General features: G+C 49.9%; 1 protein-coding gene across 1 annotated transcript in view; it reads left to right on the top strand.

The window, feature by feature from the left end:
- Positions 1-12076: 12076 nt before the first annotated feature.
- The window catches only part of dcaf13 (ddb1 and cul4 associated factor 13), a 44935-nt gene continuing 43142 nt past the window's right edge, over positions 12077-13869 (top strand). The window contains exons 1-2 of the mRNA XM_084335755.1: positions 12077-12251; positions 13605-13804. Coding sequence (XP_084191881.1) covers positions 12182-12251; positions 13605-13804 — 270 coding nt within the window. The 5' untranslated portion in view covers positions 12077-12181. The remainder of the gene's footprint in view (positions 12252-13604; positions 13805-13869) is intronic.

The following is a 13869-nucleotide window of genomic DNA, read 5'->3' as shown; positions in this document are numbered from 1 at the left end:
CCCTTTCCCGACGTTTTTGATGCAGGAAGCGATTTGGAAAAAGTTGCGGAACGGCGAGATGCACCCGGGGTTCAAGGCCCGGGTGGATCCGGTCAAGGCTGCGTCCGTGGGACTCTGTGCACTATACCAAACACCCCCCTCTGTGCACTATACCAAACACCCCCCTCTGTGCACTATACCAAACACCCCCCTCTGTGCACTATACCAAACACCCCCCTCTGTGCACTATACCAAACACCCCTCTGTGCACTATACCAAACACCCCCCTCTGTGCACTATACCAAACACCCCCCTCTGTGCACTATACCAAACACCCCCCTCTGTGCACTATACCAAACACCCCTCTGTGCACTATACCAAACACCCCCCTCTGTGCACTATACCAAACACCCCCCTCTGTGCACTATACCAAACACCCCCCTCTGTGCACTATACCAAACACCCCCCTCTGTGCACTATACCAAACACCCCTCTGTGCACTATACCAAACACCCCCCTCTGTGCACTATACCAAACACCTCTCTGTGCACTATACCAAACACCCCTCTCTGTGCACTATACGAAAGACCCCCCTCTGTGCACTATACCAAACACCCCCCTCTGTGCACTATACCAAACACCCCCCTCTGTGCACTATACCAAACACCTCTCTGTGCACTATACCAAACACCCCCCTCTGTGCACTATACCAAACACCTCTCTGTGCACTATACCAAACACCCCTCTGTGCACTATACCAAACACCCCCCTCTGTGTACTATACCAAACACCCCCCTCTGTGCACTATACCAAACACCCCCCTATGTGCACTATACGAAAGACCCCCCTATGTGCACTATACCAAACACCCCCCTCTGTGCACTATACGAAAGACCCCCCTCTGTGCACTATACCAAACACCCCCCTCTGTGCACTATACCAAACACCCCCCTCTGTGCACTATACGAAAGACCCCCCTCTGTGCACTATACCAAACACCCCCCTCTGTGCACTATACGAAAGACCCCCCTCTGTGTACTATACCAAACACCCCCCTCTGTGCACTATACCAAACACCCCCCTATGTGCACTATACGAAAGACCCCCCTCTGTGCACTATACCAAACACCCCCCTCTGTGCACTATACGAAAGACCCCCCTCTGTGCACTATACGAAAGACCCCCCTCTGTACACTATACCAAACACCCCCCTCTGTGCACTATACCAAAGACCCCCCTCTGTGCACTATACCAAACACCCCCCTCTGTGCACTATACGAAAGACCCCCCTCTGTGCACTATACCAAACACCCCCCTCTGTGCACTATACCAAACACCCCCCTCTGTGCACTATACCAAACACCCCCCTCTGTGCACTATACCAAACACCCCCCTCTGTGCACTATACCAAACACCCCTCTGTGCACTATACCAAACACCCCCCTCTGTGCACTATACCAAACACCCCCCTCTGTGCACTATACCAAACACCCCCCTCTGTGCACTATACCAAACACCCCCCTCTGTGCACTATACCAAACACCCCTCTGTGCATTATACCAAACACCCCCCTCTGTGCACTATACCAAACACCCCTCTGTGCACTATACCAAACCCCCCCCTCTGTGCACTATACCAAACACCCCCCTCTGTGCACTATACCAAACACCTCTCTGTGCACTATACCAAACACCCCCCTCTGTGCACTATACCAAACACCTCTCTGTGCACTATACCAAACACCCCTCTGTGCACTATACCAAACACCCCCCTCTGTGTACTATACCAAACACCCCCCTCTGTGCACTATACCAAACACCCCCCTATGTGCACTATACGAAAGACCCCCCTATGTGCACTATACCAAACACCCCCCTCTGTGCACTATACGAAAGACCCCCCTCTGTGCACTATACCAAACACCCCCCTCTGTGCACTATACCAAACACCCCCCTCTGTGCACTATACGAAAGACCCCCCTCTGTGCACTATACCAAACACCCCCCTCTGTGCACTATACGAAAGACCCCCCTCTGTGCACTATACCAAACACCCCCCTCTGTGCACTATACGAAAGACCCCCCTCTGTGCACTATACCAAACACCCCCCTCTGTGCACTATACGAAAGACCCCCCTCTGTGCACTATACGAAAGACCCCCCTCTGTACACTATACCAAACACCCCCCTCTGTGCACTATACCAAAGACCCCCCTCTGTGCACTATACCAAACACCCCCCTCTGTGCACTATACGAAAGACCCCCCTCTGTGCACTATACCAAACACCCCCCTCTGTGCACTATACGAAAGACCCCCCTCTGTGCACTATACGAAAGACCCCCCTCTGTGCACTATACCAAACACCCCCCTCTGTGTACTATACCAAACACCCCCCTCTGTGCACTATACCAAACACCCCCCTATGTGCACTATACGAAAGACCCCCCTCTGTGCACTATACCAAACACCCCCCTCTGTGCACTATACGAAAGACCCCCCTCTGTGCACTATACCAAACACCCCCCTCTGTGCACTATACCAAACACCCCTCTGTGCACTATACCAAACACCCCCCTCTGTGCACTATACGAAAGACCCCCCTCTGTGCACTATACCAAACACCCCCCTCTGTGTACTATACCAAACACCCCCCTCTGTGCACTATACCAAACACCCCCCTATGTGCACTATACGAAAGACCCCCCTCTGTGCACTATACCAAACACCCCCCTCTGTGTACTATACCAAACACCCCCCTCTGTGCACTATACCAAACACCCCCCTATGTGCACTATACGAAAGACCCCCCTCTGTGCACTATACCAAACACCCCCCTCTGTGCACTATACGAAAGACCCCCCTCTGTGCACTATACCAAACACCCCCCTCTGTGCACTATACCAAACACCCCCCTCTGTGCACTATACCAAACACCCCCCTATGTGCACTATACGAAAGACCCCCCTCTGTGCACTATACCAAACACCCCCCTCTGTGCACTATACGAAAGACCCCCCTCTGTGCACTATACCAAACACCCCCCTCTGTGCACTATACGAAAGACCCCCCTCTGTGCACTATACCAAACACCCCCCTCTGTGCACTATACGAAAGACCCCCCTCTGTGCACTATACCAAACACCCCCCTCTGTGCACTATACGAAAGACCCCCCTCTGTGCACTATACGAAAGACCCCCCTCTGTACACTATACCAAACACCCCCCTCTGTGCACTATACCAAAGACCCCCCTCTGTGCACTATACCAAACACCCCCCTCTGTGCACTATACGAAAGACCCCCCTCTGTGCACTATACCAAACACCCCCCTATGTGCACTATACGAAAGACCCCCCTCTGTGCACTATACGAAAGACCCCCCTCTGTGCACTATACGAAAGACCCCCCTCTGTGCACTATACCAAACACCCCCCTATGTGCACTATACGAAAGACCCCCCTCTGTGCACTATACCAAACACCCCCCTCTGTGCACTATACGAAAGACCCCCCTCTGTGCACTATACCAAACACCCCCCTCTGTGCACTATACGAAAGACCCCCCTCTGTGCACTATACCAAACACCCCCCTCTGTGCACTATACGAAAGACCCCCCTCTGTGCACTATACCAAACACCCCCCTCTGTGCACTATACGAAAGACCCCCCTCTGTGCACTATACGAAAGACCCCCCTCTGTACACTATACCAAACACCCCCCTCTGTGCACTATACCAAAGACCCCCCTCTGTGCACTATACCAAACACCCCCCTCTGTGCACTATACGAAAGACCCCCCTCTGTGCACTATACCAAACACCCCCCTCTGTGCACTATACGAAAGACCCCCTCTGTGCACTATACCAAACACCCCCCTCTGTGCACTATACGAAAGACCCCCCTCTGTGCACTATACGAAAGACCCCCCTCTGTGCACTATACCAAACACCCCCCTCTGTGTACTATACCAAACACCCCCCTCTGTGCACTATACCAAACACCCCCCTCTGTGCACTATACCAAAGACCCCCCTCTGTGCACTATACCAAACACCCCCCTCTGTGCACTATACGAAAGACCCCCCTCTGTGCACTATACCAAACACCCCCCTCTGTGCACTATACGAAAGACCCCCCTCTGTGTACTATACCAAACACCCCCCTCTGTGCACTATACCAAACACCCCCCTATGTGCACTATACGAAAGACCCCCCTCTGTGCACTATACCAAACACCCCCCTCTGTGCACTATACGAAAGACCCCCCTCTGTGCACTATACCAAACACCCCCCTCTGTGCACTATACGAAAGACCCCCCTCTGTGCACTATACCAAACACCCCCCTCTGTGCACTATACGAAAGACCCCCCTCTGTGCACTATACCAAACACCCCCCTCTGTGCACTATACGAAAGACCCCCCTCTGTGCACTATACGAAAGACCCCCCTCTGTACACTATACCAAACACCCCCCTCTGTGCACTATACCAAAGACCCCCCTCTGTGCACTATACCAAACACCCCCCTCTGTGCACTATACGAAAGACCCCCCTCTGTGCACTATACCAAACACCCCCCTATGTGCACTATACGAAAGACCCCCCTCTGTGCACTATACCAAACACCCCCCTCTGTGCACTATACGAAAGACCCCCCTCTGTGCACTATACCAAACACCCCCCTCTGTGCACTATACGAAAGACCCCCCTCTGTGCACTATACCAAACACCCCCCTCTGTGCACTATACGAAAGACCCCCCTCTGTGCACTATACGAAAGACCCCCCTCTGTGCACTATACGAAAGACCCCCCTCTGTACACTATACCAAACACCCCCCTCTGTGCACTATACCAAAGACCCCCCTCTGTGCACTATACCAAACACCCCCCTCTGTGCACTATACGAAAGACCCCCCTCTGTGCACTATACCAAACACCCCCCTCTGTGCACTATACGAAAGACCCCCCTCTGTGCACTATACCAAACACCCCCCTCTGTGCACTATACGAAAGACCCCCCTCTGTGCACTATACGAAAGACCCCCCTCTGTGCACTATACCAAACACCCCCCTCTGTGCACTATACGAAAGACCCCCCTCATTTATTTTATTTATTTTATTTATTTTATTTATTTTATTTATTTTATTTATTTTATTTATTTTATTTATTTTATTTATTTTATTTATTTTATTTATTTTATTTATTTTATTTATTTTATTTATTTTATTTATTTTATTTATTTTATTTATTTTATTTATTTTATTTATTTTATTTATTTTATTTATTTTATTTCATTTATTTCATTTATTTCATTTATTTTATTTATTTTATTTATTTTATTTATTTAAGCGATTTGGAAAAAGTTGCACCGTTCGACCCTTTCCTGACGATTTTGATGCAGGAAGTGATTTGGAAAGAGTTGCGGAACGGCGAGATGCACCCGGGGTTCAAGGCCCGGGTGGATCCGGTCAAGGGTTCGTCCGTGGGAGCCGATAAGGCCCCGTTCGACCCTTTCCTGACGTTTTTGATGCAGGAAGTGATTTGGAAAGAGTTGCGGAACGGCGAGATGCACCCGGGGTTCAAGGCCCGGGTGGATCTGGTCAAGGGTTCGTCCGTGGGAGCCGATAAGGCCCCGATAAGGCCCCGTTCGACCCTTTCCTGACGTTTTTGATGCAGGAAGTGATTTGGAAAGAGTTGCGGAACGGCGAGATGCACCCGGGGTTCAAGGCCCGGGTGGATCCGGTCAAGGCTGCGTCCGTGGGAGTCGATAAGGCCCCGTTCGACCCTTTCCCGACGTTTTTGATGATGGAAGCGATTTGGAAAAAGTTGCGGAACGCCGAGATGCACCCGGGGTTCAAGGTCCGGGTGGATCCGGTCAAGGCTGCGTCCGTGGGAGCCGTTCGACCCTTTCCCGACGTTTTTGATGCAGGAAGCAATTTGGAGAAAGTTGCGGAACGGCGAGATGCACCCGGGGTTCAAGGCCCGGGTGGATCCGGTCAAGGCTGCGTCCGTGGGACTCTGTGCACTATACCAAACACCCCCCTCTGTGCACTATACCAAACACCCCCCTCTGTGCACTATACCAAACACCCCCCTCTGTGCACTATACCAAACACCCCCCTCTGTGCACTATACCAAACACCCCCCTCTGTGCACTATACCAAACACCCCCTTCTGTGCACTATACCAAACACCCCCCTCTGTGCACTATACCAAACACCCCTCTGTGCACTATACCAAACACCCCCCTCTGTGCACTATACCAAACACCCCCCTCTGTGCACTATACCAAACACCCCCCTCTGTGCACTATACCAAACACCCCTCTGTGCACTATACCAAACACCCCCCTCTGTGCACTATACCAAACACCCCCCTCTGTGCACTATACCAAACACCCCCCTCTGTGCACTATACCAAACACCCCTCTGTGCACTATACCAAACACCCCCCTCTGTGCACTATACCAAACACCCCCCTCTGTGCACTATACCAAACACCCCTCTGTGCACTATACCAAACACCCCCCTCTGTGCACTATACCAAACACCCCTCTGTGCACTATACCAAACACCCCTCTGTGCACTATACCAAACACCCCCCTCTGTGCACTATACCAAACACCCCCCTCTGTGCACTATACCAAACACCCCCCTCTGTGCACTATACCAAACACCCCTCTGTGCACTATACCAAACACCCCTCTGTGCACTATACCAAACACCCCCCTCTGTGCACTATACCAAACCCCCCCCTCTGTGCACTATACCAAACACCCCTCTGTGCACTATACCAAACATCCCTCTCTGTGCACTATACCAAACACCCCTCTGTGCACTATACCAAACACCCCCTCTGTGCACTATACCAAACACCCCCCTCTGTGCACTATACCAAACATCCCTCTCTGTGCACTATACCAAACACCCCTCTGTGCACTATACCAAACACCCCTCTGTGCACTATACCAAACACCCCTCTGTGCACTATACCAAACACCCCTCTGTGCACTATACCAAACACCCCTCTGTGCACTATACCAAACACCCCCCTCTGTGCACTATACCAAACACCCCCCTCTGTGCACTATACCAAACACCCCCCTCTGTGCACTATACCAAACACCCCCCTCTGTGCACTATACCAAACACCCCCCTCTGTGCACTATACCAAACACCCCTCTGTGCACTATACCAAACCCCCCCCTCTGTGCACTATACCAAACACCCCCCTCTGTGCACTATACCAAACCCCCCCCTCTGTGCACTATACCAAACACCCCCCTCTGTGCACTATACCAAACACCCCCCTCTGTGCACTATACCAAACACCCCCCTCTGTGCACTATACCAAACACCCCCCTCTGTGCACTATACCAAACCCCCCCCTCTGTGCACTATACCAAACACCCCTCTGTGCACTATACCAAACATCCCTCTCTGTGCACTATACCAAACACCCCTCTGTGCACTATACCAAACACCCCTCTGTGCACTATACCAAACACCCCCCTCTGTGCACTATACCAAACACCCCTCTGTGCACTATACCAAACACCCCCCTCTGTGCACTATACCAAACACCCCTCTGTGCACTATACCAAACACCCCTCTGTGCACTATACCAAACACCCCCCTCTGTGCACTATACCAAACACCCCCCTCTGTGCACTATACCAAACATCCCTCTCTGTGCACTATACCAAACACCCCTCTGTGCACTATACCAAACACCCCTCTGTGCACTATACCAAACACCCCCCTATGTGCACTATACCAAACACCCCTCTGTGCACTATACCAAACACCCCCCTATGTGCACTATACCAAACACCCCTATGTGCACTATACCAAACACCCCCCTCTGTGCACTATACCAAACACCCCTCTGTGCACTATACCAAACACCCCTCTGTGCACTATACGAAAGACCCCCCTCTGTGCAATATACCAAACACCCCCCTCTGTGCACTATACCAAACACCCCCCTCTGTGCACTATACCAAACACCCCCCTCTGTGCACTATACCAAACACCCCCCTCTGTGCACTATACCAAACACCCCCCTCTGTGCACTATACCAAACACCCCCCTCTGTGCACTATACCAAACACCCCTCTGTGCACTATACCAAACCCCCCCCTCTGTGCACTATACCAAACACCCCCCTATGTGCACTATACGAAAGACCCCCCTCTGTGCACTATACCAAACACCCCCCTCTGTGCACTATACCAAACACCTCTCTGTGCACTATACCAAACACCCCCCTCTGTGCACTATACCAAACACCCCCCTCTGTGTACTATACCAAACACCCCCCTCTGTGCACTATACCAAACACCCCCCTATGTGCACTATACGAAAGACCCCCCTCTGTGCACTATACCAAACACCCCCCTCTGTGCACTATACAAAAGACCCCCCTCTGTGCACTATACCAAACACCCCCCTCTGTGCACTATACCAAACACCCCCCTATGTGCACTATACCAAACACCCCCCTCTGTGCACTATACGAAAGACCCCCCTCTGTGCACTATACAAAAGACCCCCCTCTGTGTACTATACCAAACACCCCCCTCTGTGCACTATACAAAAGACCCCCCTCTGTGTACTATACCAAACACCCCCCTCTGTGCACTATACCAAACACCCCCCTATGTGCACTATACGAAAGACCCCCCTCTGTGCACTATACCAAACACCCCTCTCTGTGCACTATACGAAAGACCCCCCATCTGTGCACTATACCAAACACCCCCCTCTGTGCACTATACCAAACACCCCCCTCTGTGCACTATACGAAAGACCCCCCTCTGTGCACTATACCAAACACCCCCCTCTGTGCACTATACGAAAGACCCCCCTCTGTGCACTATACCAAACCCCCCCCTCTGTGCACTATACGAAAGACCCCCCTCTGTGCACTATACCAAACACCCCCCTCTGTGCACTATACGAAAGACCCCCCTCTGTGCACTATACGAAAGACCCCCCTCTGTGCACTATACGAAAGACCCCCCTCTGTGCACTATACGAAAGACCCCCCTCTGTGTACTATACCAAACACCCCCCTCTGTGCACTATACCAAACACCCCCCTCTGTGCACTATACGAAAGACCCCCCTCTGTGCACTATACCAAACACCCCCCTCTGTGCACTATACCAAACACCCCCCTCTGTGCACTATACGAAAGACCCCCCTCTGTGCACTATACCAAACACCCCCCTCTGTGCACTATACGAAAGACCCCCCTCTGTGCACTATACCAAACACCCCCCTCTGTGCACTATACAAAAGACCCCCCTCTGTGCACTATACGAAAGACCCCCCTCTGTGCACTATACGAAAGACCCCCCTCTGTGCACTATACCAAACACCCCCCTCTGTGCACTATACGAAAGACCCCCCTCTGTGCACTATACGAAAGACCCCCCTCTGTGCACTATACCAAACACCCCCCTCTGTGCACTATACCAAACACCCCCCTCTGTGCACTATACGAAAGACCCCCCTCTGTGCACTATACCAAACACCCCCCTCTGTGCACTATACCAAACACCCCCCTCTGTGCACTATACCAAACACCCCCCTCTGTGCACTATACCAAACACCCCCCTCTGTGCACTATACCAAACACCCCTCTGTGCACTTTATTTATTTAATTTATTTAATTTATTTATTTAATTTATTTTATTTATTTTATTTATTTTATTTATTTTATTTATTTTATTTATTTTATTTATTTTATTTATTTTATTTATTTTATTTATTTTATTTATTTTATTTATTTTATTTATTTTATTTATTTTATTTATTTTATTTATTTTATTTATTTTATTTATTTTATTTATTTTATTTATTTTATTTATTTTATTTATTTTATTTATTTTATTTATTTTATTTATTTAAGCGATTTGGAAAAAGTTGCACCGTTCGACCCTTTCCTGACGTTTTTGATGCAGGAAGTGATTTGGAAAGAGTTGCGGAACGGCGAGATGCACCCGGGGTTCAAGGCCCGGGTGGATCTGGTCAAGGGTTCGTCCGTGGGAGCCGATAAGGCCCAGATAAGGCCCCGTTCGACCCTTTCCCGACATTTTCGATGCAGGAAGCGATTTGGAAAGAGATGCACCCGGGGTTCAAGGTCCGGGTGGATCCGGTCAAGGCTGCGTCCGTGGGAGCCGTTCAACCCTTTCCCGACGTTTTTGATGCAGGAAGCAATTTGGAAAAAGTTGCGGAACGGCGAGATGCACCCGGGGTTCAAGGCCCGGGTGGATCCGGTCAAGGCTGCGTCCGTGGGAGCCGATAAGGCCCCGTTCGACCCTTTCCCGACGTTTTTGATGATGGAAGCGATTTGGAAAAAGTTGCGGAACGCCGAGATGCACCCGGGGTTCAAGGTCCGGGTGGATCCGGTCAAGGCTGCGTCCGTGGGAGCCGTTCGACCCTGAAAATCGATAGCGTATTCGCTCACACTGCAACTTCCTTGGCGGATCGTAAACAAGCCGGCGGCTCTATCCGAGCCACCTGGAGGGTGGTCAAAGACTTTGCGCATGTCGTCGATATACGCAGAGTATGACTCGCAGAGGGGAGAATTATTGAAGTGGAGAGTGGTTGCCCATTCCAGCGCAGCGCCCGTGAGCAGGGCCGACAGGTAAGCTACCTTAGACCTATCGCTTTGAAATGTGTGTGATTGTTGTCCGAAAACTAGCGAACACTGAAAGATAAAAGCTCGGCATTTGGAGACGCTTCCGTCATAACGCTCCGGCGCGGGGACGTGAGGCTCCCTGTGCGGGGGAATCGCAGCATTGATTGATTGGGGGGAGAGTCTGGTGGGGCTTGCCGAGCCGTGACGTATGCCTCGAAACGGTCGTATTGTCTATCTCGCTCCGCGGAGCCGAGTGTGAGAGCGGTAAGCTGAGCAGTGACGGCGTCTATGGAGAAGGCGAGTTGGTCTACTCGAGCGGACTGGCCGTTGATAATACTCACGGACTGCTTCTGAAATCTCCTCCATTCCTCGATCTCGTGTGTAGCTGGTTCTGTCATCTTGGTCGTGGTGTTCTGTGAGAAGTGGGCTTTGAACACAGCCCAATCGCTGAACACAGGAGAGGAGAATGGAGCGTTTGAAGGGGTTTTAATGGTATTTCCCAAGCAGACAAACTGTAGTAGTAGTACAACAGGAATGTGCAACAGACAGGGGTTAGAATGTTCTTGGGGGGTGAGGACAGGTGCACTCCCAGTGCAGCTGTGGGCAGAAGACACAGGTCTGTGTCTGGAGAGAGAGCAAGAGCACTCCTTGTGCAGTACGAGATGTCCAGGCAGGAAGGTGCACTGGAACGGGGGTCCTGGGGCACAAGAGAAACAGATTAGAGCAAGGAATAATCACAAGAGCAGGTTAGCAGGGCTTCAGGCCGAGACGTCGTACCTAGGTAGTGATGTTTAACACCACGACGACTTCTGGTCAGCGTCGTGCCGTCGTCTGGTAGAAGTAGGGTCGTCATCAACGGGGGATGGGATACAGCTGTGAGGAGTGAGGTGCCTGACAGCGTGTGAATCAGGGGGATGAGGTGCAGCTGGGCTGAGTGACGGGAAGTGAAGGGATGCTGGCCATATAAGGGCGTGAGGCTTCCGTGGAGGAAGGGAGGATGAGGAGGAGTGCGTGTTGGATGGAAAGGAGGATGAAGAGGAGTGTGTGGTGAATGTGAGGGGAAAAGGAGGAGGAGTGAAGTACGCTCGTGCTGTGACTATGACACTTAATGCCTCATCCTTCCAGTCGGGACCATTTGTCACATTATAGAGCTACACAGATCAAGCAAACATCCACAGGGCTTGTATTTTGGTTTTGCACTTCTCGTTCTTTGTTATGTTATTGGTATCCTATTATTATGCAAAGTCTAGGTGATAGATAAGTGCCGGCACACTTGTGACGAGTCCAGTGAAAGTTGTGAACGCATTTTTGCATTTTTTTGCAGATACTATGTGAGAGGATAATCCGGCGCTGCAGCTGGACCCTATTGACTTGTGTTCCCAGAGCTGGGGCCGGAAGCAGGAAGTGGGGGGCTGCACGTCTCGTTTCTTCTTCGTGTCCGCCTCTACTAAACACACATGGGCAGATCAGCGTTACACGCTGTGTTGTTTTCCTCATAGAAATATAATTGTTTTAATATAAAACCTCCATGTTTCATTAGTTACACATGCGAAATGAAAGTTAAAGTTATCTCCAGGAATCCGGACGATTATGTCCGTGAGACCAAGTATGACATCCAGCGTGGTAAGTTATGGTGCTTAGTTTTACCTTCACTTTGCTCAGCTAGCTTAACGTAGCCAAACATAGCTAACTGAAAGACAGACCGTGGGATATACTAGGCTTTGATTGATTGATTGAAAACTTTATTAACAGATTGCAGAATGGGTACAGTAGTACAGTACAGCTCATTACACACAATTGTTAAGGGGATGCAGACCAGAGAAAGACTTTCGTCTTGTTTACATCAGGGTCACCCATTTTCAATTCATCATAACATATATGACATACAGATAGACTACTGCTACATCTATACATTTATGACATACCAGATGTACAAATACAGTACTGTTTGTGATACAAAAAGAGTCTAGAAAAGAGAGTATATACATTTGACGTAGAAACTGTACATTGGAGGAGGTTGGGTAGGTGGGGTTGGGTGGGTGGGGGACACTACAAGCAAAACTGTACATTGGAATATTGACAACCATACTTGGTAATTTACTGTACATTGGGGGGGGGGGGGGGGGTTGTGTTAGGACATTTACAGGGGCCAGTTTCGAATGGCAGTCTCCCGTAGGTGTTCTTTGAGAGTGGTTTTGAAAGTGGGTAGTGATTCACATTCCTTTACAGCTTTGGGTAGGGTGTTCCACATTGATGTGGCATAATTGCGAAACGTATTTAGTCCCTTGTTTGCGCCGAATCTGGGTTTAACATGATTTGTGGAGCTCCCTCTGGTGTTGTGATCGTGGTATTCACTGACCTTTGGGAAGTATATCGTATATCAAAATCTGTCTGTGCATACCTGCATATAATAATTTGTGTACATACCTGTAGATACTATATCTAAATCTGTACATATCCCTTACCGGCTCTTACTAGTTAAACCATTGGCCAGTATGACTTACTACATAGTGTCTTTATAACCGTATCACTGTACAATATTAATACTACAACTATTTACATATATCTGATTAGCACTATTACTCAGTAGTACTAATTTATATATTTTATGTCCAGTTTAATCACCTGTACATTGTACATTACTATTGCACTCTACTGTTACATTTGCACTCTGGTTATATTCGTTGTACTGTACTGTATGATGATGACAATACATTTTAATCTAATCGAAACCTCCTCAATACAATAACATCACGTCTGATTGAAGGTTACATAATGTGACATCACATGCCAATAACATTTTCAGAGATGAATAGAAGAATTAGCTTGATCATTAGGTACACGTAACGCACATTTCTTGAACCAAGTGTTGCCATCATCAATGCCTAATCACTTTTTATCGTGCAACACATAAACACCCTCATGTCACGCATCAGACCATTCGATACCAGCCGCCGTGTCTCGTCTGTTTTCCAGTCCCTAGAAACTATGACCCAACCCTGCACCCGTTGGAGGTGCCCAGAGAGTACACACGGGCCCTGAACGCCACCAAGCTGGAGCGGGTCTTCTCCAAGCCTTTTGTGGCTTCCTTGGACGGCCACAGAGACGGGGTCAACTGCATGGCCAAGCACCCCAAGAGCCTCGCCACCCTGCTGTCTGGCTCCTGCGACGGAGAGGTAGCTAGTCGCCAAACTAACAGCACGTTCAGTTTAATGTGTTCGGAAACAACCGATGAGTCTGT

The sequence above is a fragment of the Notolepis coatsorum genome (assembly GCF_963971535.1).
Source record: "Notolepis coatsorum genome assembly, chromosome: 19".
NCBI lineage: Eukaryota > Metazoa > Chordata > Actinopteri > Aulopiformes > Paralepididae > Notolepis > Notolepis coatsorum.
This window is presented reverse-complemented; position numbering and strand designations above follow the sequence as displayed.